The 24,113-nt window shown below is 41.5% G+C and overlaps 1 protein-coding gene across 1 annotated transcript in view; it reads left to right on the top strand.

Moving 5' to 3' along the window:
* Positions 1-3,942: 3,942 nt before the first annotated feature.
* LOC142390433 (immunoglobulin superfamily member 21-like) overlaps positions 3,943-24,113 on the top strand; it is a 39,603-nt gene continuing 19,432 nt past the window's right edge. The window contains exons 1-7 of the mRNA XM_075475849.1: positions 3,943-4,012; positions 4,233-4,345; positions 9,824-9,945; positions 10,120-10,238; positions 10,593-10,708; positions 19,266-19,788; positions 23,229-23,329. Of these exons, the coding sequence (XP_075331964.1) occupies positions 3,943-4,012; positions 4,233-4,345; positions 9,824-9,945; positions 10,120-10,238; positions 10,593-10,708; positions 19,266-19,788; positions 23,229-23,329 (1,164 nt within the window). The remainder of the gene's footprint in view (positions 4,013-4,232; positions 4,346-9,823; positions 9,946-10,119; positions 10,239-10,592; positions 10,709-19,265; positions 19,789-23,228; positions 23,330-24,113) is intronic.

Raw genomic sequence — 24,113 nt, 5'->3', positions numbered from 1 at the left:
CTAAGTTTGAATTTAATTAATTGGATTTGATTGGATTTTGATTACAATGAATTGAAATGAAGGCTAGCCGCAAATTCAACATGGCAGACTCACCAGCTGTCTCCAATCGCTCATCAACCGTCCAGGTCCAGATTTAAGGCGCTCCTTCCTGGGTTCTACCTGTTCTCCAGCAGCTGCATGCGATAGCTCTCGCCCGTTGGTCGAACTCCGCAGGATTACTATGTCTGATTCGGATTCTGTCGCCTCTCAGAGGCCTCCGATCCGCAATTCTGCCGTTTCCAAGCCTGCTTCCCCCGCTCCCTCCCGTTGGAGCGCCCGGCTCGCCCCTCGCTCTGCTGCCGGCTCCTTGGCATCCGCTCTCCAGTCTTGGGGCATCCGCCAGCCGAGGGCCTCGGCCCCGATCAGCTCGCTTCCCTGACAGAGCTTCTCCAAACCGGCGATTCATCGACTCCTTCCCCACCCACCGCTGGTAAAAGGTCCAGGAAACGATCCCCGCCTCCGGCTCCGGGGCCCACGCGCAGCCTCTGCTCCGACTCCTGCGGTTCAGCTGACCCAGGCGGCTTCTCAGCTTCCAGGGAACGTTTTCCCTCGCTGTCACCCGCCCCGGCCATCGCAGGGCCAGCCGTATGTGCCTGCTCACGCTCATGTCTCGCCTCGTCTAAGCTCCAAGATCCCGCAGGGGCAGCATGTCAACTTGGTTCTTCCTGATTGCTCACCTCTCCCGTGGTCGACCGGCAGGTCACTCAGCCTGGCTAGCTCGGTCGGTAGAGCACGAGACTGGTAACCTCAGGGTCGTGGGTTCGTAGCAGTTTGATGTTTGATCCAGCACTTAAAATCAAGTTCAGCTCTGTTACCACCATCACAGCGTCTTCAGTGGTGCCTCTTTGAATGATCACAATCCAAGATGTCTTTATGAACCATGATTTCTTTCTTAGCCTAACGAAATGATGTTGCAGCCTGAAGCCAGCAACAACTGACCAAACCGTTCGGGTAAGGAGTTGTTAACACGTGCTCAGCATGTTAAAGGTGTCGGTGACGCCATGTTAAAAAAAAAAAAAAAAAGTGGCAGCTCAACTATGATAGATTGAGCTGCCACTTTAACCACATCTAAACTATGATAGATTATGAACTTGCATGATATTGACTAAATCAGACCAGGAAGTGACTGAAGTATCGATAAACGATGGAACTGACTATGATGTGACTCTGATGTGAAAACAGGCGTGTGTGCGTATTAAGTGAGAAATGCAGGCGTATTTTTCTCATGCTGTCTGGAAGGCAGAACTTTTCAATTGGAGGTAATGTTCTCATTACCTTAAACGGTCTTCACATTGCATCTCTCCCACAAGGGAAATCAGGGCCGTGCATGACACAGTACACGTTGGTATGCGGATCCGTTACAGACCACATAAAGAGTTCTTCAGCTGTGGCTGCACGTACACAAGCTACACCACTGAAAAAAAAAAAAAAACTAGAGGAGCTCCTTGAACAGCTAGCCGCGATTGTGAGTGCAGCCTCGAGATGGAATAGCTGTCACTGGGGCTGCTGTTGGCGTCGTTAGGATCATGGCTGCAGAAAGCAGGGTGTTCTCGAGGCATCCCTCCAGCAGCTTGGTCGCTGGCCTTCGGCAGGCCCCTCCACACGTCCGGACCTTCAATCCGTGCTCGCTGCTCAGCGCTTGTTCAGTTAATCGGTAAGCTCGCACAACTACTGGTGGTGGAGTCCTTCAGCCCTAACTGTCCATTTTCTCTCTCTCTCTGGCAGCACGATATCCTCTGGCAGCCCAGGCGGGCTCACTCCTCCCGCAGCCCAAGCGGGCTCACTTCCCCTGCAGCCCAGCGGGCCCACTCTCTCCTCTGGCAGCCCAAGCAGGCCCACTCTCCATCTCTCTTCTCCTCTGGTAGCATAGACAGGCCCAATTTCCCTGCAGCCAAGCTGGCTATCCCTCCCCGGCACAGATAGGCCCAATTGCACGCAGCCAAGCTGGCTATCCCTTCACGGCACAGATAGGCCTAATTGCACGCAGCCAAGCTGGCTATCCCTCCCCGGCACAGATAGGCCCAATTGCACTGCAGCCAAGCTGGCTATCCCTTCGCGGCACAGATAAGCCCAATTTCCCTGCAGCCAAACTGGCTATCCCTCCCCGGCACAGATAGGCCCAATTGCACGCAGCCAAGCTGGCTATCCCTTCGCGGTACAGATAGGCCCAATTTCCCTGCAGCCAAGCTGGCTATCCCTCCGCAGCCCAAGCGGGCTCTTTCTCTCTCCTCTGGCAGCCCAAGCGGGCTCAATTCCCCTGCAGCCCAGGGGGGCTCACACTCCCCTTCTCTCCCCCTCTTCCATTTCGCTCCTAAAATGGATACTTCAGAACGGAAGCCTGTCGTGAGGGTTCCTTTTTGGGGGGGGGCAAACCTCACAGGCTCCTGTCTCACCTTCCAGCCAGACCCTCGTCAGCTCGGCCCCGGCTACCTTTTTGAGGGGATGATATCCAGCATCTATCTCCCTATGCCGGACTTTCAAGCTCACAGCGGTTCAGCTTGCATGTCCGCAGCTGGGAACCGAGCGCCAAAGAAATCTTGTTAATAAAACTTTACAATTGTCTCCCTATCTCTCCGTGTGAGTCTCTCCAGGTTGAATTACAATTGGCCTGAATTGGACTGTATTATTGAAGTGCCTTGAGATGACATTTGTTGTAATTTGGCGCTAAATAAATAAAACCGAAACTGAACTAACAGCAGAGATCATATTTCTCCAGTTTTAGCTTCTCTTCATTGGCTCCCTGTTAAATTCAGAATAGAATTTAAGATTCTTCTCCTCACATATAAAGCTCTTAATGACCGAGCTCCATCATATCTTAAAGATCTCATTGTAAGATATTTTCCTAACAGAGCACTTCGTTCCCAAACTGCAGGTTTACTTGAGGTTCCCAGAGTTTCTAAAAGTAGAATGGGAGGCAGAGCCTTCAGTTATCAGGCCCCTCTCTGTGGAACCAGCTGCCAGTTTAGCTTCAGGAAGCAGACACCCTCTCTACCTTTAAGACCAGGCTTAAAACTTTTCCTTTTTGATTATCATTCTTGAATCTTTTACACAATATTCATGGAAAAGGCCCCGTGCTGGTCGAGGCGGATGGCCACCCTTCCTGAGTCTGGTTCTGCCAGAGGTTTCTTCCTGTTAAAAGGGAGTCGTTTCTCTCCACAGTCGCCTCAGGCACGCTCAGGCCGGGAGATTGGACCGAAAAAAAAAAAAAAAAAAAGTTTCAGTGCAATCTGTTGGTTTCCTTAGCTAGGAGATTGTTTTTGAATTGGCTCTATATCCCCACCCCGCTGTGACTGGTGTGCAGTTGGTGAGAGGCTGAGGTAGCTTGTGGCTGTAAAAAGATGGTTGTTGTGGTGTGAGGAGCAGATCTATATAGGGAGTATAGGGAATTACTCACTGAGTCTGGTCCTTTATTTTATTATTTATTTTTTCGTTAGCACAAGTTTCTTGTGTTTACCTTGAATAGGGATGGCTCAGGTAATCCTGAAACATCCCATAGTTAAGCTGCTATAGGCCTAGACTGCTGGGGGGCCTCATCTGTCACACCTTTCCTCACTTTACTCTCTTTATGTATATGTGACATTATTGTGGTCATTAACTCGTGTTCTCCCTGTTCCAACAGATATCCTTTGAATGGTGTTACAGTGCCGCCGCCTTGAATTGGACTTAGTATCTAAGTGCCTTGAGTTGACATTTGTTGTATTTGGCGCTATATAAATAAAAATGAATTGAATTGAATTATATGAACGAATTGGATTATTTTATGAATAATTATGATTACTATTAATTGAATTCCAATTGGCTTGAATTGGACTTTATTATCTAAGTGCCTTGAGATGACATTTGTTGTATTTGGCGCTATATGAATTGAATTGAATGACAATATCCCAACGGATTTAATACAACATGTTACACAGCATTCACCACTGTGGTGGCAAGCCGGGGTGCACAGAAGCTGTACTGGTGGCTTATGCTGGTTCACTACCTTTGTTGCCACAGCCATTAGACTTTTCAAAATCAACTGCGGATATGTTCCCAATCCCACATAATGGGCAGAGTGCAATACATCTTTTACCTCTTTAACCTATTTATTTTAAAAAAAAAAGCAATGTACTCATCTGCTTATTGTATAAGTGTAGAATATGTATATTCGTGAGCTTCTGGACAATTTGAATTTTTGAATTTCCATTTGCCAGGTTACTTGACCATTTCCATTGATCCTCTTCCTCCTGTCGTCATTGGAGACACAGTCACACTCAAGTGCAACTTCCAAACAGATGGCAACCTCCGAGAGATTGTGTGGTTTCAGGTGAGGACGCAGGTGCTTTTTGAGCTGAATGCTGATGGCATCACACAAAGATGCTCACAGTGACGTCAGCATGTTTACCAACTACGAACAATTAGTTTAATTATCTATAAAGCTCACGAGGAATCATAAAGGAGTCCTTTCTCCAATTTATACATTTGGTAAATACTACTCTCTCTTATCATTTGTTTGCAACTATTTCAAATTCATGGTCTAATATGAACAGTTCTCCAAGAGCGCAACAAAGAATTCAAGGCTTTCATCTGGCCACCAAAAATCCCAGACATGGATTTGCTGGATCTGTGGGAAATAAACCCAATCCACAGTGATCCCACCCCACAACCCACAGGACTAAAGGATTTCTAGCTAACATGGAGGCACAAGACGCTCCGGGATATCCTCGGATGTGTTTTGTTCAAGTCCTGATTGGTCAGAGATGGACCTACTCAATATATGGTCATAATGTTATGGCTGATTGATGTAGATGCTCATTTCAAATTTGATAGAAGAAGCATATGTGAAAAATATTGGGACAGGGGTATCATTAACACTGTGTTACATCATTTTGAGAACTGCGGAAACTAACTGCTGAAGTTTTAAAACTGGAAACTTTCTTGCTTATTTTCTCCAAATCAAGGTGAAATGAATTCAACAAATTTTCCAAGTGAGTCTGGCTGCAGACCTGCACTGTCAGGACCCTTCGTTGCAGACCTGCACTGTGAGGTCTCCTCCACTATGAGGACCGGAAGTTGATTCAAAGCCTTTCAAAATAAAAGCGAGTGTACCAGAAGCACGTATTTTTCGTTCCCCGTGTTTATTTCTTCAGTCTTAAAATATCAAGATAAAAACCAAACAAAATATTATATATGTATATAAAAAAGAAAATACAAAACTTTACGACCACTTATAGCGTTATTCTACAGATAATCAATGGAAACTAGATGTACAGCTGTTATGATCACCTTAAAATATTTTTGGCCTAGTCAAAACATGCATCATTTTAGTCCAGTATTTTAATTCGCAAAAAGAACAGCTGTTAGTTTAGTTTGCACTACAAATTCATTTTAAAACAATAAATCTCTGTAAATACACCTTAATGTATGAAGGCATAATGCTTCTACGCTCCAACCTGTTCTTTGCTTCTGTACCATTATTTATCATTGAAAATGTAGCCCCCTGCACTGTTGGACCCATTTACATATTGTCATGCCATGGACTTGAGTTTTATTTTAGGTTACGTTTTGATGTTCATATTATGTCCAGGCTTTGCTTTTCAGTTTTGTCATTGTTTTTCCCCCTCACTCAGGTCATTAGTTTCATTCATGTCACCTGCACTCATGTTCATCAGCTGCACTCATCAGTTCCCCACAGTATTTAAGTTCCCTGTTTGCTTTCAGTTTTGTGAGATCCTTGCACCTTTTCCATCATAGATGTACACCTTCATGCCACGTCAAAGTTAAGTATATATTATGTCATGCCAAGTGTTTTTGTTTGTTTTTTGACAGTTAGATTTTTGATACCGGCTCAGCCGCGCCTTGTGTTGCTACTTTGTTTTTTTTGTAAAAATAAATCTTGTCTGCCTTCTTGAATTTCCGCATCCGTGTCCTCCCTTAAAACCCACACCCCTGTCACATATTGATTTACTCAATTCTTTTATACAGGCAGATCTTATGTGTGTTCACAGGTCTAATGTTATATTATATATTCTATTAATATTGTTTGTGCTGTGTTGTTACCTTGTGCTCGGACCACATAGATTTGCCATTTGAGGGTGTGAGGGTTTAGGATTATATACTTTGTGTATTCAAAGTGAATTACTGAATACCTAGTTACATGACCCAGATAGCCAATAACCTCTGTTACGGGAGGAAACAGTAGACACAAAACAAACTTTCAAATGTCTTTTTTGTAAGTGTTTTTATTGCACAACAACAACAACCTTTCTTCACAATTTACACTTGACCAATAAAATGGTCGATTTTCTTTGTTGTTTTTCTTATAATTCTTCCTCTTGGTACTCACAGTACGCCAAGTACCTTCTTTAGTCCATTATCTCTTAGCCAGAAGAGCCACATATCTTCAATGTTGTAAAACAAAACCTTAAAAGGCTCCCGAATGGATTCTTTATCCTCCTCACTTGGATCCATGGTGTCATCAAACAGCTTTGCCATTTCCTGCGCTGCCTCCTCACTTTGTGTGCGGTTCATGTTTAACCCCTTAACGGCTATTGTCGCACATATGCTTGACTCAATCAACCAGCTAAGATAGCATCTTTATTCCCCCAATACCAAAAATTCTATTTATTTTTTGTGCAAAAGTGAAATTAATAATCTCAGCATTATTTACCATCTACTTAAAGGCTAAAACACACACAAAACATTTTTTTATATTCAGCTATATAAATTCAGGCGTTAAGGGGTTAAAATGTCAGGCATCTCCACTCTGGCTGCAAACAATTGTTTATTAGCCTGCACCCATTCCGCTGCTTTTTTGCTGTGACTGGTGTGCAGTTGGTGAGAGGCTGAGGTAGCTTGTGGCTGTAAAAAGATGGTTGTTGTGGTGTGAGGAGCAGATCTATATAGGGAGTATAGGGAATTACTCACTGAGTCTGGTCCTTTATTTTATTATTTATTTTTTCGTTAGCACAAGTTTCTTGTGTTTACCTTGAATAGGGATGGCTCAGGTAATCCTGAAACATCCCATAGTTAAGCTGCTATAGGCCTAGACTGCTGGGGGGCCTCATCTGTCACACCTTTCCTCACTTTACTCTCTTTATGTATATGTGATATTATTGTGGTCATTAACTCGTGTTTCCCTGTTCCAACAGATATCCTTTGAATGGTGTTATAGTGCCGCCGCGTTTCCCCCCCCCCCTTTCTGTCTTCACAAACCCCAGCTGGTGGAGGCGGATGGCCACCCTTCCTGAGTCTGGTTCTGCCAGAGGTTTCTTCCTGTTAAAAGGGAGTCGTTTCTCTCCACAGTCGCCTCAGGCACGCTCAGGCCGGGAGATTGGACCGAAAAACAAAAAGTTTTCAGTGCAATCTGTTGGTTTTCTTAGCTAGGAAATTGTTTTTGAATTGGCTCTATATGAACGAATTGGATTATTTTATGAATTATGATTATTATTAATTAAGTGAATTCCAATTGGCTTGAATTGGACTTACTATCTAAGTGCCTTGAGATGACATTTGTTGTATTTGGCGCTATATAAATAAAAATGAATTGAATTGAATTGAATCCACCACTCGGTCCACCGCACTGGTCTAAAGAAAATAAATAAATAAACGTGTCAGCTGAAAACAACTAATAAAGATTGAGAAAAAAGGAGTGCAAACTAACCTCAGTCATGTCATCAACCGTTTGCTTCTTCAGTCTAAAAACTGGTGGCACCTCACCTGCCAGAAGTTGATAGCATTGGCTCATACTTATGAGTACAAACACACAGACAAATACATTATGCTTACCTTTAAATAAAATGCCACCTTTCCTATGGGCCTGTAAGTGGCTCTGCAGCTTGGAGAATTTTGTGGGTTTAAATTTTAGGCACAGAGGGCAGTGAAACTGGTTGCAACATGACGTACAGCGTTCGTAGTGTTAAGATTGAAATATGCACCTGTAAGAGACAAATAATGTCGTAATAAGTAAAACAAAATTATACAAAAACTATATATGATATAACTTTTCTTGGTCTTTGAGTAGGAAAATGGCACATTTAAGTGAGCACTATCGATACGATAACAACGTTAAAGGTGCCGTCGGCAACTATTTTTTAGTCATATTAGCTTGAACTGTCATGGGATTCTGGAAGTAGAATATTAAATAGGCTGTTTAGGAAAAATCCCGAATTCTGTAGCTCCCTCTAAAGCCTGTAATCGTGCTCGCAAAAATCGAGCGCTCCCGGCTGTTTTTAACCAATCACGTTAGGTTTATTATTGATCTATTATCTGAGCAGAACAGTCACCAACCACGTGTTCCAAGCTGAGCGTGAGTCTGCCCCAGCTTGTGTGCGCGCACACTGGTGTGAACTCATGTGCACAACCTCGTCCACAGAGGGGGAGGGACCTGAAAGTTGTATCAGTTCGAATTTTCCGACTTATACGGTGCGTTCACACCAGACGCGGTCGGGCGACGCGATTACATACAAAGTCAATGCAAAGACGCGATTAGACGCGGATTCGAGCCGGCGGCGCGATGAGGAGCGGTCGGGCGGCGCGGTGAGGCGCGGTGAGGCGGTGCGGTGGCCGCCGCGCGAGTGAAAATATGCGATTCGCGCAAGTTCAAAAAATCCAACTTTGGCGAAATATTCGCGCCAGACAGCCTATCAGCGTTGAGATTCTGGACGACAGTGACGTGGAGACAGATGGACAGGCGCTGTCTGTGACATGCAGATGGGACTGCAGATGGAAATTAGCTTCTAAGCTACAATCTGGTGCAGGTCATCTCTTTACTTTGTAATTAATGTACTTTGCACATGGTCCCTGACTAAATAAAATAAAAAAATTTAATCACCGCCTTCTCCATGAGTTCCGTCTGGATGACGGCCGCCTCCGAGCAGGCCACCAAACTGGGTCCCGGCGAGCCCGAAACACGCTGGAAGCGGCCGCCACGGGAGGATCGGTGCCGTGATCTCTCGGCGGGACGCCGGCTGCAGGCGCTCCGCAGCTGGGCCGCGGCTCCGTTTCAGCTGCGGGGCGCCTGTGGCATGGTGTCCTGCCGAGAGATCGCGGCTCCGGTCCTCCCGAGCGGGTCGTCGGGCTGGGTCCTGGTGGGCCTGGGGTGCCGCTGGAGGCGGCCGTCATCCAGAAGCAACTCCTGGAGAAGGCGATGAAATTATCCGAGCTGAATGCACCACCGGATGATGTCACTGATCCAGACACGACGGCGTGTGCGTTTCAGACGAATCTCGGACTGCCACAGCAGGCACAAGGACGCGATCAGCCATGGATAGCCCCTTGAACTATTCACTCGTTTTTTACTCGCGCGAAAGAGGCGTTTGAGGCGATGGAATTTAATTTACACCTGCGGCAACGATCGCGCGATGAAGGCGGTGCGAATATTCGCATCGCGTTTGGTGTGAACGCACCGAATTTTGAAAACCTGCCGACGGCAGCTTTAAAGACTACACAAAAGTAAAAAACCTGATTCTTTCAGATTAATATAACTTTACAGCATATAGTGTGCAACGTAACGTTCTGGTGAATAAAGACTGTTTCTGCTTCTTCGTATGACAAAAAGTTGTTGTCACTTGACTTTTACTCACCTCGTCGTTTCCACATTTCACACATGGGGAACGAAAAATACGTGTACACTCGCTTCTGGTCCTCACAGTGCACGTCTGCAGCCAGACCCCTCTCAAATGTTCTCTTTTACAAGAGAAATGTATGTACGGGGAGTTACACAGGTAGAATATTTAGAATTGTCTCTTGATACTGCAGCTGTTGTTGTAAAACTCAGCAATCCTTGTGTACTGTTGCATTGCAGGCAACTGATGGAGGCAATGCCAAGCAAAAGATTTTCACATATGATGCCATGTATAACAGTAGTTACTCCCACATGGAAGACGCACAGGGACAAGAGGACCTAGTGTACCAATCAACAGTACGGTAGGACATGCATTTCTAAAAGTTTCATATCCATATTAGAAGGAATCAGGAAAGCTTCACACCTAAAGGGCTTGGCAGTGGTGGAGGGGTCAAGCAAAGGCAAAAATGCTAAGCTTATTGTTAAAAAAGGCAAAACAATCATCCTTTGGAATGTTTGTAACCGCATGTCAACAGACTTCCTGAGGTCCACATGGAGGACGATGGCTTATATGAGTGCCACGTGGGAGTCTACGACAGAGGTTCCGGGGACAAAGTGATTCTGGCCTCGAGCAGCATCATCCTCACTATTATCGGTTTGTATTCCATTTATAGTATCGTCATTCATTTTAATAGTCAAATCAGATGGTTGGTGTTGTGAAATCTTGCGTACCTATACCAAATGGCAATTAATCCAACTGCTGTCAGAGTATTTCAATGTAGCTAAATTGCAAATAGTGACTGGTGTAAAGAAAAAACAGAAGAGGACAAAAGTGAAGATTGATCCTTTGACCAACATGAATATCAAAATCTGGACTTAAGAGAGGGATCAGCAATGTTGTCTTTGGAGCCACTTTTCATAATGGATATAGACAAAATGAGAGCTAAAGATGGGAACTACATAACTGAATCCAAAGCACTTCCATATCTTCTTTGTATTTTCTCTACAGTACCTCCCAAGTCTATCTCCATGGTGGCAGCCAACAGCCCAGCTCCTTTCAGCCGTTACGAAGCCCAGAACTTTACTCTGGTGTGCGTTGTTAAAGGAGCAAAGCCAGCTCCTGTGGTGAGATGGAGCCTTCTTATTAGTTATATCTCTTGAAGGAATTAGTCCCTATAGTCTAATTTGGGTCACTATTCCATATGTTAAGAGATAAAGCTTCATGATCCATATTTCAATCCATTTATGATTGAGGAAAAACTATAAAACAGCTAGTAGAAAGCCTGAAAGAGTGAATAAGGGTGCTGGTACTTTCACTTCAGAATCAAAATGGGAGCACAGCTGGATTTATTAAGGCTCATACACACAGAAACATACATGCACGCGCAAACGGCCTGAAGCAACTTGAAAATTTGAAATGAAAAAGCTATCTGGAGCTTTGGACTGTACCTTGAATGACCTCTTTGGGAAAAGTATTTATTATCAGAGGATTATAGAACAGCTGCATATGGTGACAGAATGGAAGAATACTGTATTAATCTTTATATCTTTGAAATCCTGTTTTCCATTTTCTGTGTATTTCATCTGAACTGAACTGCCTTTTCAACTGCTCCTTGTTAAACCAACGACACCTTTGCATTGTGCACTTAGTTACTGTAAATGTAATCACATATATACTATATATATATATATATATATATATATATTGTTATTGTCATTGTTGTTGTATTTATACTAATATAGTCCAAAATTATGTCAATAAGCAAGTAGGCTACATAGCATATTTTTAGTTAAATAACCTCTGCCTCATTGCCTCTAGAAACATACATGTAGGAAAAACACTGCAACTTCGAGACTTGGGTTGCCAACCGTCCCTTGAAAAACGTAATGGTCCCGTATTTAGAAACAACAGCACCTGTCCCATATTGAGCTGAAAAGGGACGCACTTTGTCCCATATTACTGTGAGAGTCTAAAAATAGTCAGTATCATGCCAATGGAAATTAATAACAGGGGGCTTTATATAAAATGCTGACCAATGAGCTGACAGCATATTCACACACGAGAATACGCTCATCCCATTGGTCGAGGAGTTACTGTGCTCGCGGAGAAGATAGCGGAAGGCAACAAAGCGCATACATGGCAGTTACGCAGACGCCGCTTTAAGCAGTGGGACACAAAGTACTCAACTCCAATACTTCAGTCAAAGTATTGATACTCATGGTCAAATCTTACTCAACTACAAGTAAAAGTCGCTCAAAATTTTACTCAAGTTAAAGTACTGAAGAACTTACTTTTAAAAATACTTAAGTATTCAAAAGTACAAAGTACATTTTCTAATATCAGTACATTGCTGTATTGTTTTCTGAATGCTTTTACAGAACCATGTAACTCTCTGAAACCACTTAATGTAGACTTTTTGCACCACTCTGCTACAAAATAACAACAACACGGCAGCTCTGAGCTAACAGTGCAATAGTACGCGTTCATTCATTCATTGGTCTTAAAGTATTGGTGAAATAAAGACAGATAATGCCTTATTCAGAGGCTGTACTGTCTCTGCCCTGTTCTCTCTGTTATATGGATATACGCTGATCTCCAGTGATCTAAATATCTTCCGAAGGACGCCGACTTTCACCAAACTGTTATCGAGGAGCAGATGAACGGATTTTATGGCAGAAATAAGGTCCAGGTTTAAAAAACCTAACTTCTCATTTAAGAAAGATACTTATTTTATTCAGTTAATTTTGTTATTTTGTATCAAAGTGAATTGCTGGATAATAATTTGTTTTCCATGTGTTCATGCCACTCAAAAATATGCATCTAATTCAATTTAGGTTCGAGTCAAATAGTTAAAAAATCGTTTCACTCACAAAAAAAGGGGCTAAAAAATTCACCAGGCCAGGAAGGGTGAAGGCCATTGGGTCGGCCGGCCCTTCTATTGAGGTGTCCCTTATTTATTTTTCAGGGAGTTGGCAACCCTAATACAGACATACTTTTCCCCCTCAGCACGCTGTGTGGTTAATTAGCGGCTATAACTTATGAGAGTGTGTGCAGAGTCTGACGCACACACACAAGATGCTGCTGACTTCACTAACTTCGTCAGTCATCTTACAAGAATACAGCGTGGCGTGCACAAACAATAACCGCTGCAGAGCAGCGCCTAGCTGCAGGGCAAGGCAAGTCGGCCAGTGAGGGCACGTCTATGTGGATCATGTGACAGAGGGTACATCTAAATTATTATTATTTTTTATTCTTATTATTTTGGGCCACACAGACAGACTTTCATACACACACTTACAAAAAAAAAATTTTTATCTAAAGGGCAGAAAGGGCCAAAGGGGCAGGTGTTCCAGCACCCCCCCCACCCTTCTGCACGTGCCTGCATGGCAGCGCAGAAAAGGATGGCAAATTATCTACAATTTGACTTGATATGATTAGTGATTCCCTGTCCAATGGTTCACTTCCATGTTGACTGAAGCATCAATCATTCTCTTGCTAAAACTAGGTAAAGTTAGCACCAAATGTGACTCATACTGACGCATCTCCCTTCTTTTTTTTTTTTTTACTTTTTTTATTTGAGAGAATGAGCATTGATCAAAGTTATTCAACATACATATTTTTCTTATTTTCTTCCCCCCACCCCACCCTGCTGTCAATACAAAAAAGAAGCTGAATCATAAAAATAAACAGTGACTGAAAAGTACACCCCAAGTGTTACACTAGAAAAAAGTTACAGACATGAAAATATACAAGATTAAAATAATAAAGACAATAATGATGCAAAATAAAAATAAATAAATAAAATAATAATAATAAAAAAAATAAAAAAAATAAAGAAAAAGTGGATATTCAGGACAGTACCAGTAGGCTATTTGCTTTCTTTAATTGTCACTACACAGGTCTTCTGAGGTCTCTGAGTCTTCATTCCCGTTTACTTTTCAGTCATGTGGGAGGGCTTCAAACTTCTCAAAATAAGATAAAAGTGGGGCCCAAGTTTCATGGAATTTTTGGGTCGATCCTCTAAGAATATATTTTATCTTTTCTAATTTAAGGAATAGAGTCAGGTCTTTCAACCAGGAGGAGGTTTTGGGTGGATGTGCTGATTTCCACTCAAGTAGGATTCTTCTCCGGGCAAGGAGAGTTGAAAAAGCAAGCACATTTTTAATTTTATTTGTCATTGGTATACCCTCCCCTGGGACTCCAAATATAGCCATTTCAGCACTGGGTTGGATATCTCTGTTAAAAGCTTCAGATAACGTTTGAAATATCGTAGTCCAAAAATGATATAGTTTATTACAGGACCAGAACATATGGGCCAAGTCGGCCTTTGCTATATGACAACGCTCACATGTTTCACTGACATTCGGATAGATCTTAGAGAGTCTGACTTTACTATAATGGATACGATGGAGAACCTTGAACTGAATTAAGCCAAGGCGAGCACACGAGGTTGTCCCATTTACTCTATATAATGCACTATCCCAGGTTGCATCGGAGATATCTATTCCAAGTTCTCCTACCCAATCTGCTCTGATCCTGTCAAGTGTCACTTTGTTAAGTGATGTGATACTATTATAAATTTTTGACCTCTATGGTGCATGGGAATTTGCAAAATGATATCTATTCCTTTTTTCGGAGGTAAGTTAGGGAAACATGGGCTAATGGTACGAACAAACTGGCAAATCTGAAAATAGCGGAAAAGGTTAGAGCACTGTAAATTAAATTTGGTGGCGAGAGCATCAAAAGTAGCAAAAGTTCCATCTATATAGAGGTCACTAAATTTGCTTAAGCCAACCCTCTGCCACTGAACAAAGACAGGATCTAATTTGGCTGGGAGAAAGAAATGATTATTGCAGATGGGACTATAAAGAGAGAAGTCTGTCAGATTAAAATTTTGTCTGAATTGTGACCAAATTTTTAAGGTGGAAATTACAATAGGACATGAGGAGTATTGTTTAGGAGAGAGGGGGAGCTTCGAGGTAGCTAATGCAGGGAGTGATGATGATATACAGGCATTAATTTCTCGTTGGCACCAATCAACATTTGGATTCTGAATCCAATAAACTATTTTTTGTAGGTTTGCTGCCCAATAGTAATACATCAGAGTGGGTAGAGCCATACCTCCTTCTGCCTTATGTCTCTGAAGGAATACCTTACGAATTCTTGGATGTTTGCTACCCCATAAAAATGACGACAGCAATTTATCAACAAGTCTGAAAAAAGACTTTGGAAGGAAGACTGGAATACTCTGAAAGAGGTATAAAAACCTCGGCAATATGTTCATTTTTATACATGCTATTTTACCTGCTAGGGATAGGTTTAGAACACTCCACTTCTGAAGATCACAATTAAGATTATTAATCAGGGGAGTAAAATTTTTGTCATACAGACTAGAGAATGAGCGGGTAACATTGATTCCCAGATATTTAAATCCTGATTTAGAGAGAGGGAAAGGCAGATCCGTTTCTGCAATTTGGAGGGCTTGGTTATTGATTGGAAAACATTCACTCTTTAAAAAAAGTGGAAAGGGTGTCCGGGAAGCAGACACCCTTTTAAACATTTTTAGACACCAGGCTTAAAACTTTCCTTTCTGATAAAGCTTATAGTTAGGGATGGCTCAGGTGATCCTGAAACATCCCATAGTTAAGCTGCTATAGGCCCAGCCTGCTGGGGGGCCTCATCTGTCACACCTTTCCTCACTTTACTCTCTTTATGTATGTGTGACATTATTGTGGTCATTAACTCGTGTTTCCCTGTTCCAACAGATATCCTTTGAATGGTGTTGACTCAGAAGTGTTAGCTCATTATAGACCTATATCCAATCTCCCTTTTATGTCTAAAGTTCTTGAAAAAATAGTTGCAGCTCAGCTTTGTGATCACTTACACAGAAATAATCTGTTTGAAGAGTTTCAGTCAGGATTCAGAGTGCATCATAGCACAGAAACTGCACTGCTGAAAGTTACCAATGATCTCCTCTTAGCCTCTGATAGCGGACTTGTGTCTGTGCTTGTCCTGTTGGATCTCAGTGCTGCATTTGATACGGTCGATCACAGTATCTTATTACACAGACTTGAACATGTTATTGGGATTAAAGGAACTGCATTAGGCTGGTTTAAGTCATATTTATCTGATAGATTTCAGTTTTTTCTTGTAAATGAAGAATCTTCCTCACACACCAGAGTAAGTCATGGAGTTCCTCAGGGTTCTGTGCTTGGACCGATTCTTTTTACTTTATACATGCTTCCATTAGGTAACATTATTAGACAGCATGGCATAAATGTCCATTGCTATGCTGATGATACTCAACTGTACTTATCTATAAAACCAGATGAACCCAATAGGTTGGTCAGACTACAAGCATGTCTTAAAGACATAAAGACCTGGATGACTCAGAACTGCCTGCTTCTAAATTCAGACAAAACTGAAGTCGTTATCTTTGGACCTGAGCGTTTCAGGGAGAAATTGTCTAGCTATATAGTTACTCTAGATGGTATTTCCTTGGCTTCTAGTTCTACAGTGAGGAACCTTGGAGTTATTTTTGACCAGAACTTATCATTTGACATATAAAACAGGTTTCTAGGACTGCCTTCTTTCACCTTCGTAATATTGTTAAAATCAGGAACATCTTGTCTCAGAGTGATGCAGAAAAACTAATTCATGCATTTGTTACTTCAGGATTGGACTGCTGTAATTCTTTATTATTGGGCTGTCCCACATATTCTCTGAAAAGCCTTCAGTTGATCCAAAATGCTGCAGCCAGAGTTTTGATGAGAACTAACAGGAGAGATCATATTTCTCCAGTTTTAGCTTCTCTTCATTGCTCCCTGTTAAATTCAGAATAGAATTTAAGATTCTTCTCCTTACATATAAAGCTCTTAATGACCGAGCTCCATCATATCTTAAAGATCTCATTGTAAGATATTTTCCTAACAGAGCACTTCGTTCCCAAACTGCAGGTTTACTTGAGGTTCCCAGAGTTTCTAAAAGTAGAATGGGAGGCAGAGCCTTCAGTTATCAGGCCCCTCTCTGTGGAACCAGCTGCCAGTAAATGTCCTGGAAGCAGACACCCTTTCCACTTTTAAGACCAGGCTTAAAACTTTCCTTTCTGATAAAGCTTATAGTTAGGGATGGCTCAGGTGATCCTGAAACATCCCATAGTTAAGCTGCTATAGGCCTAGACTGCTGGGGGGCCTCATCTGTCACACCTTTCCTCACTTTACTCTCTTTATGTATATGTGACATTATTGTGGTCATTAACTCGTGTTTCCCTGTTCCAACAGGTATCCTTTGAATGGTGTTACAGTTGAATCTATTGATAAAGCTTTTATTTCATTTATATGGGATAGTAAGAAACCCAGAAAACTGCTAGAACTGCTACAGAGACCTAAATTAAAAGGTGGCTTAGCTCTTCCAAATCTTTGTCACTATTATTGGGCCATGAACGTTAAAATAAGGCTACACACTCCTAAAACAAATTGGTGCCACTTTGAGGCCACATTTAGCACCTCAACATCTCTTAGAGCCCTGGTAACTTCCAGCCCCCATACATAATACATGTATAATAATACATACATAATAATCATCTTTTCTCCACAGCTAAAATCTACTCTGAATTTATTATTTGGCAAAGACAAGGCATTTATTAATTTAAGCATATGCACATAAACTGTATATTTGCAAGTTTTGATGACTTATCTCTAAAATGGATCCTCCCTCGATCTAGCTTATTCTGGTATATCTTCAGTGCCAGGACCCCAACTTTAGATGATCTGTTCGAAATTCCTTTAAACTCAAAAAGACCCATTTTAAGAATAAATTACTGTATAGCCTCTTTTAAAAATACAACCTTTGCAAAGATAAGGGCAGGCTGGGTGAATGAGTTGGGTGAAGACTTGGAGGAGGATATCTGAAACAGCACTCTACAAAAAGGGAATGACAGTACTTCCTGTGCTAAACTGAACATAATACAAAAATGTAAAGCAAGGCTGGCAAAAATATACCCTGACACACATGCTGTTTTTTGTGTATAATGTGTATATGCTCCATGTATGTATACACAGAGGAGCAGCTGCAGTGAGAGGCTGCAGGACTGAGAGCTTCAGGAGGTCCTTTGTTCCCACAGCCAGAAGGCTTTTTAACAGGGACTGCTGACATGTTCTTCTAATTCATTTATTAATGTATTCATTTATCAATCTATTTATTATTATTATTATTATTATTATTATTATTGTTGTTGTTGTTCTAATATAAAATCATTGTAAATATTTTTTTTTAAATGTAGCTACTTGTCTAATTTGAATTTCCCCCACTGGGGGATGAATAAAGTATTTTTCTATTCTATTCTATTCTATTCTATTCTATTCTATTATCAGTGCTCAATAGAAAATATACTTTCAGAAAAAGATGATTTTCTTTAAAGTTGTCTTAACTCGATCTAAAAATTTGTTTTCATAGTGTGTCTGGGCAAGAGGTCGTGCAGGCTAAATATCCAAAAAACCTAGCAGCAGATGTTTTGTATTTTGAAAGGGGCAGCTTTGGTCAGTATTATATTCTTTTGACATATTTACTAAAATGATTAATGTAATTCATTAGGAAGAACAAGGAACTATTGAAAATCTTATACTCAAGAGGAGGGCCTTTAAAGAAATAAAGAGTTTGAGTAAGATTTGATGATAATCACATTGCACACGTTTGACTAAACAAATAGGTGGGTACTTTTTTTTTGGTCAAATTATTGATAACACACTGCCCGGATTTCATATTAAAAATAATAATTTCATATTTTGAAATTTTGATTCTGAATTCTCAGGTATATGTATCACTTGCAGCCAGGCAACCAGTTGAACTGAAATGTGAGTTGCAGTGGTTCCACACTTCAGTGGCGGCTGCTGACTTTTAAAACAGGAGAAGCCCATATTACGCCATTGTGACAAAACTACTAGCTAACGCGACAAACAAATGCACAACAGGAATATGATTGACAAAACTTCTAAACAACAAGGATGTGTTTCTTATTTACAGTGTAATATTTAATAAAGTGTATGTGTGTGAGGATGGAAATGGAAACGATGGGAAATGAGTGAAACTCCGACAGCACTTTCACAGACAACCAGTCTCTTTCGTATCCGCTTTGGGACTGAAGTTCCAGCGTGCTTCTCCCCGCTTAAAAATTCGGCTGCCACAACATCTCTCATTGGACAAACACTAACTCCAATCATCACGACACAGCCCCTCATATTGACACGCCCACGTCTAATCTACCCCCAGAGACGCCGAGCAGCCTCGGAAGTGATGAGTTTTTGTTGATTTAGCCAATGATGACCTAGAATTGTAGAAAAAAACTTGACTCTCCCACCCCCTCCTGAAGCCGGGCAGCCCTCGGCTCGGAAGCCTGGCTGTTAGTGGCGGCTTCATAACATGATTTCCTCAGTGAACGGCGGCCATTTCAGAACAAATCACTTCATTAAGCTACAGGACAACATGTTGTAGTTATGAAAGTAAATGCAGTATTGGGCATATCTTGTGTTTTGTGAATAACTGTTTTATCGTCAATTTAACATTGAAGATGTAGCAATTTCGCCAGAGAATGAGAGAGGCTGTCCGGCTTCCCGTGTTGTCTCTGAATAGCCGCGGCTGCCACACTTCCTGTTGACTTCAGCTGCTTCTGTCCCTGCATTTCAGGTGTACTTCAAGCGGGATGGTGAGCTTATTGATGTGTTGCCAACCACCCAGACTTCCTCATCAAGTGGATTTAAAAACAAGGGGTCCAGTCCAGACAAGACCGGGGGTAGGAATCAGGCGGGGCTGTGGAGTTCCCAGGTTCTCCCTAAGGTAGATCTTGATGACACCAAACTCCAGAAGTCCGTGACTTTGCTGGAGCAGGAGAGCAAACTGACTCAGCTCAGCCAAAGTGGCCCAGATGCCCTCCAAGAAGGCAAAAAGGAGGTGTTTAAGTTAAAGCCCGAACCAACCATGGAGGTGATCCCTGAGACAGTAGTGAGCCGGGAGTTTCCCCGCTGGGTCCAGAGCAGTGACCCGCTCTACTACTTCCAGCACAGGCAGCAGGCAACAGGTGACGGCATGGTGGAGGTGAGGGCCATGCTGACCTGGAGCCTCAACCCCCAGCTGGACAACGAGGCTTTGTTCAGCTGCGAGGTCAAGCATCCAGCTCTGTCCATGCCCATGCAGGCGGAGGTCACACTCGGTGAGTCATACACCAACCTTTGTTGGTTCTGCTCTAACATGACTGCCCTTACTTAAAACAAAAAAGGGCTGTCAGATGAAGGACAAGCTCCTGGCTGTATAAACGTTGTGCTTTGGCCATGTAAGGCCAGGAATATTCCTGCTTTTACTCACACTGAGCCACAAGTATGGAAATGGCAGCCATGATCTGGGCTGTTCAAATTCTCCGAATAGTAAGGAAAGGAGCTCCTCGCTTCTGCAATTAGATAGATAGATAGATAGATAGATAGATAGATACTTTATTGATCCCGAAGGAAATTCAAACATCCAGTAGCAATGATCTCCTTTAGCAGAGGAAACACTTTATAATGAGTCCTGGTAGCTGCAGCTTTCATAGTAACATTCATTCATTTTCATCCAGTCATAACTGTGATTTATGTGGACACAAAGGAGGACAGCAGGATTAGCCTGTGACATCATCTTTAACTTTATAGAAATGTTCTCTTATTTTGTTATTGCTAAAGTAATATTCTATATCATATATATATATATATAAATATATATAAATAATATTATATATATAAATATATGTTTATATATATATCATATATATATATATATATATATATATAAATAATATTATATATATAAATATATGTTTATATATATATCATATATATATATATATATATATATATATATATCATATATATATATATATATATATATAGTCATCCATAGACAAAGTATCTTGAGCACTTTTTATAGAATATTTATTGAACATTTGCAGTTTCAGAGCTGCAGACCAACATCCCAACTTAGTGTAAGTGTGGTGATCCTGAGTCCTTTGGGATTTTGTCCCTCCACTTTTCCTTAACCCCATGACAATTTCCTAGGAGGTCATTTTTGGACTATTTGATCAGACCGAGTGTCTTCAAAACGTTCTCCCATTTGTACTGCTGCCCACCCTGTGACCCTGCACGCAGTCAGATTTGGCCTAATACTGCTCCTACCAGTCGCCTACATGTGGCAGCTTGCAAATGTGTCGCTAATTTCTGAGGATGGGCACAATTGAAGATTTGTAAATAAAACAAATGCAGATTTGGTAAGGCAGCCATGATAAACATGCAGATCTGAATTTAAAAGCAACTGTAGGCAGAGAAGCTGCTGTAAAAGGGCCTGACTGCAGCTCACAGCTGGGTGCTAACACACAGAACATTATGCTTTGGAAAAGAAAACCAGCAAAACAATGCTTCATTTGGGTTTTAGGATGAGGGGGAGCCACTGTTACGCAACGCATTTCACGACTGTCCTGCAGATGTGAATGGTGAATCAGTAGTTTTTGTTTCCTGTAGTAAAATTTCCTGTTAAGTTTATAAAAAGTCCTTTTCCTCGTGTTGCTGCTGGGCAGCTGTACTTCCTCTGTGATTGCTTGCTTCCTTCACGTGTTACCCGTCCAAGTGTATTCAGTCGCTCCTTCCTCAGCGTTTGTCGGGTTGTGTTCAATTCAATTCATTTTTATTTATATAGCGCCAAATACAACAAATGTCATCTCAAGGCACTTAAATAATAAAGTCCAATTCAAGCCAATTGGAATTCAATTCATTGTAATCATAATTATCATAAATCATAAATTGTGTGTGTTCATAGCTCCAGTCAAAATGGGCGCCTTAGTCCTCAGAGTCAGATCCTGGCTCCACTAAATATAACAGGAAGACCAAAAATCCCCGTTGCTCTGTGGATGACCCATGATCCATACCCAGTAGTGTTATTCAGTACTGGCACACTGATATGCTCGCAGCTGGGGCAGTTTTATCATTTGGAAGGATTTTAACACTTTATGTTAAAAAACAAAGTCCCTGTCTGGGCCACAATTTGACCCTCAGAAATAACTAAATCCAAAAGAAAAAAAAACAACTGTAATTCTGTAACAGGAAGTGAGAGTGAGAGGCAGCAGAGTTTATTGCACCACACCTGACATGAACCCGAGTCTGCCGTGGAAAAGGCTGAACCCGTCCCGACAGCTTTCTCCACCGTCAAATCCAACTGCATTATTTCAAAAACTTTATTCCTTGTGCACTAGTATATACGTTCTTCACATAAACAACAATGTAATATATTTTCATAATATGGGTAAATTATTTCGACATAATGTTTCACTTCATTATAGTATGTATGTAAGTAAATATCTGCCCCTGGCAGAGTAGGAGGAGGTGCTAACAAAAGTTAACTTATGTGTTCAATAAATTGTTTGCAAATCCTTTAGAATGACAGTTTGTACTTCAGGTTGGACATTGGTACTGCACTGTGCACGTTTCATACATGTACACACGTTACATGTGTATATACTGCGGAAGTTTGTAAAAACAGTGTTAGAACGTTTTGCTGTAAATCTTTGAGAAGCAACCAAAGTCAGTTAGACTGTGTCTGAGCAGCCAGATCTAACCATAGCACATATACCAGGGCTGCAACCAACCACTATTCTAACAGTCGACTAGTCACACACTATTGAAACGATCGACTAATCTGATAATTATTAATTTTTTCTTAAATTTAGCATGAAGTTGCTTTAATTATGTGGCAAATGATAATAAACACAAGAAAGATGGGTACTTCAATGAAAAGTGCATCTTTTATTCAACTTTGCTGCTGATTCATATAAAAAGTAAATCAAAAAGTCCTCTCTGAAACCAATTAGGCACAGTGCTACATGTTCATAAATCCATAAATAAATAAACCTCTGTCCATTGTTTAAGCACAGGCAAATATGTTTTATAAAAAAAAAAATTCATTACAATCAAGTAAAATAGTAAAATACGTTTGTCAGGCATAACGTTAAAGCCCTCTTTCTCTTTAAATGGTGATCAAATCTTTTTATTGGCCTTTTTATTGAAAGGCTAAAATGCTCCCAAACTTTAGAAGTTTTGATAGGTGTAGCTAGTGCGTTTTTCTTTTTTTTTTCATTTCTGTGCACGTCACCGCGCGACAGAGACGCTGTTGTGCACGTGCTACTCTCGGCAGAGATTGTAATTAAGTAAGATGCCTCACTCTGTTGGAAAAACACCTCTGGCGACAGTAGTCGACAATAAATTTCATTCCTTCTTTTATCGATTTTTGTCGACAATGTCAACGAATCGTTGCAGCCCTAATATGTACTTACTGACATCAGTCAGAGATATTCCCATTATTTCTGCAGCTGGAGGCAAGTATAATCAGAGATTGGAAGAAGACAAATTTAAGACTACAAGGAACAAGTAGTGAAAAGCAAGTTAGTGAATTCATCATGTGAGTTAGAAACAGAACGAGCACAGTTTGCACGGCTTTAGTGAGAAGGAGGCTGTTACATGCTGCATGTGCTCACACATGTACTATTCTGGCTTTCTTCTTATTCACACGAAAGCTGAAAGTTTCAGGTCTGCATGGTGTTCAAGCTGTCCAACGTGTCTTTTACTTTTCTTTCAGCGGCTCCCAGGGGACCCAAGCTGACCATGACCCCCACGAAGGCCAAAGTGGGAGACACAGTGCGGATCACTGTCCAGGGCTTCCAGCTGGGGCCTTCTGCTGTGAGTTTGTGACAAAGAGGCTCTGAGAAGCAGAAGGAACCTGGAAGGGAGAGAGGGCACCGATATAAAACCTTCCAAAGGATTCATTCATTTAACCAACACAAACTTCACTTGTATTCTGTAGAAACAAAGAAAAAACATTGAAATGGAATAAAGTCAATCACACCCAGAGTTCAGTGTTAACAGAAAGGTTGCAGTCAATTAAAAAGTCCCAAAAGTTCGGTCCATTTTCAGGTTGACCCGCAGTTAGAAGTGACTCCATCTCACACTCTCCTGAGGTCTGTGAACCCAGAGAAGTTATATGAGCTACTCATGCTCAAAGAGGATTGGTTCAGAGCGCAGGGCTCTGACAAGTGAGGTCGTGTGTGGTCAAAGCACTTCCACTTAAACTTACTTCACCAATAAAAAAATGAGAGAACATTTCTATAAAGTTCAAACTGGATGTTAAAAGTTATGACTGGATGTGACTGTTGGATTCTGCATGAATGTTCAGAAGGTGCTGATGTTTCAGCTGTAGATTACAGAGACAGCAGAGGTGTATCATGCTCATCATTTTTACACATTTCACATGTATTCATTTAAAATTCTGCAATATAACTTAATGTAATATTGAAAGTTAATAACAGGTTATAGTTGTTTAATCCATTACTAACTGGTTCAGGAGAACCTCGGCAACTTCATGCTAATGTCCACAGAAAAAGAAATATGGCAAATAAAACCATAATCATCACCATAAAAACTATGGAGACGAGGTAAACATACCTTTCACTCTCCAAACTTAAAA

This window comes from Odontesthes bonariensis, chromosome 10, assembly GCF_027942865.1.
Source record: "Odontesthes bonariensis isolate fOdoBon6 chromosome 10, fOdoBon6.hap1, whole genome shotgun sequence".
In the NCBI taxonomy this organism is placed as follows: Eukaryota; Metazoa; Chordata; class Actinopteri; order Atheriniformes; family Atherinopsidae; genus Odontesthes; species Odontesthes bonariensis.
Note: the sequence above shows the minus strand (reverse complement) of the source record. Positions and strands in the feature narration are given on the sequence as shown.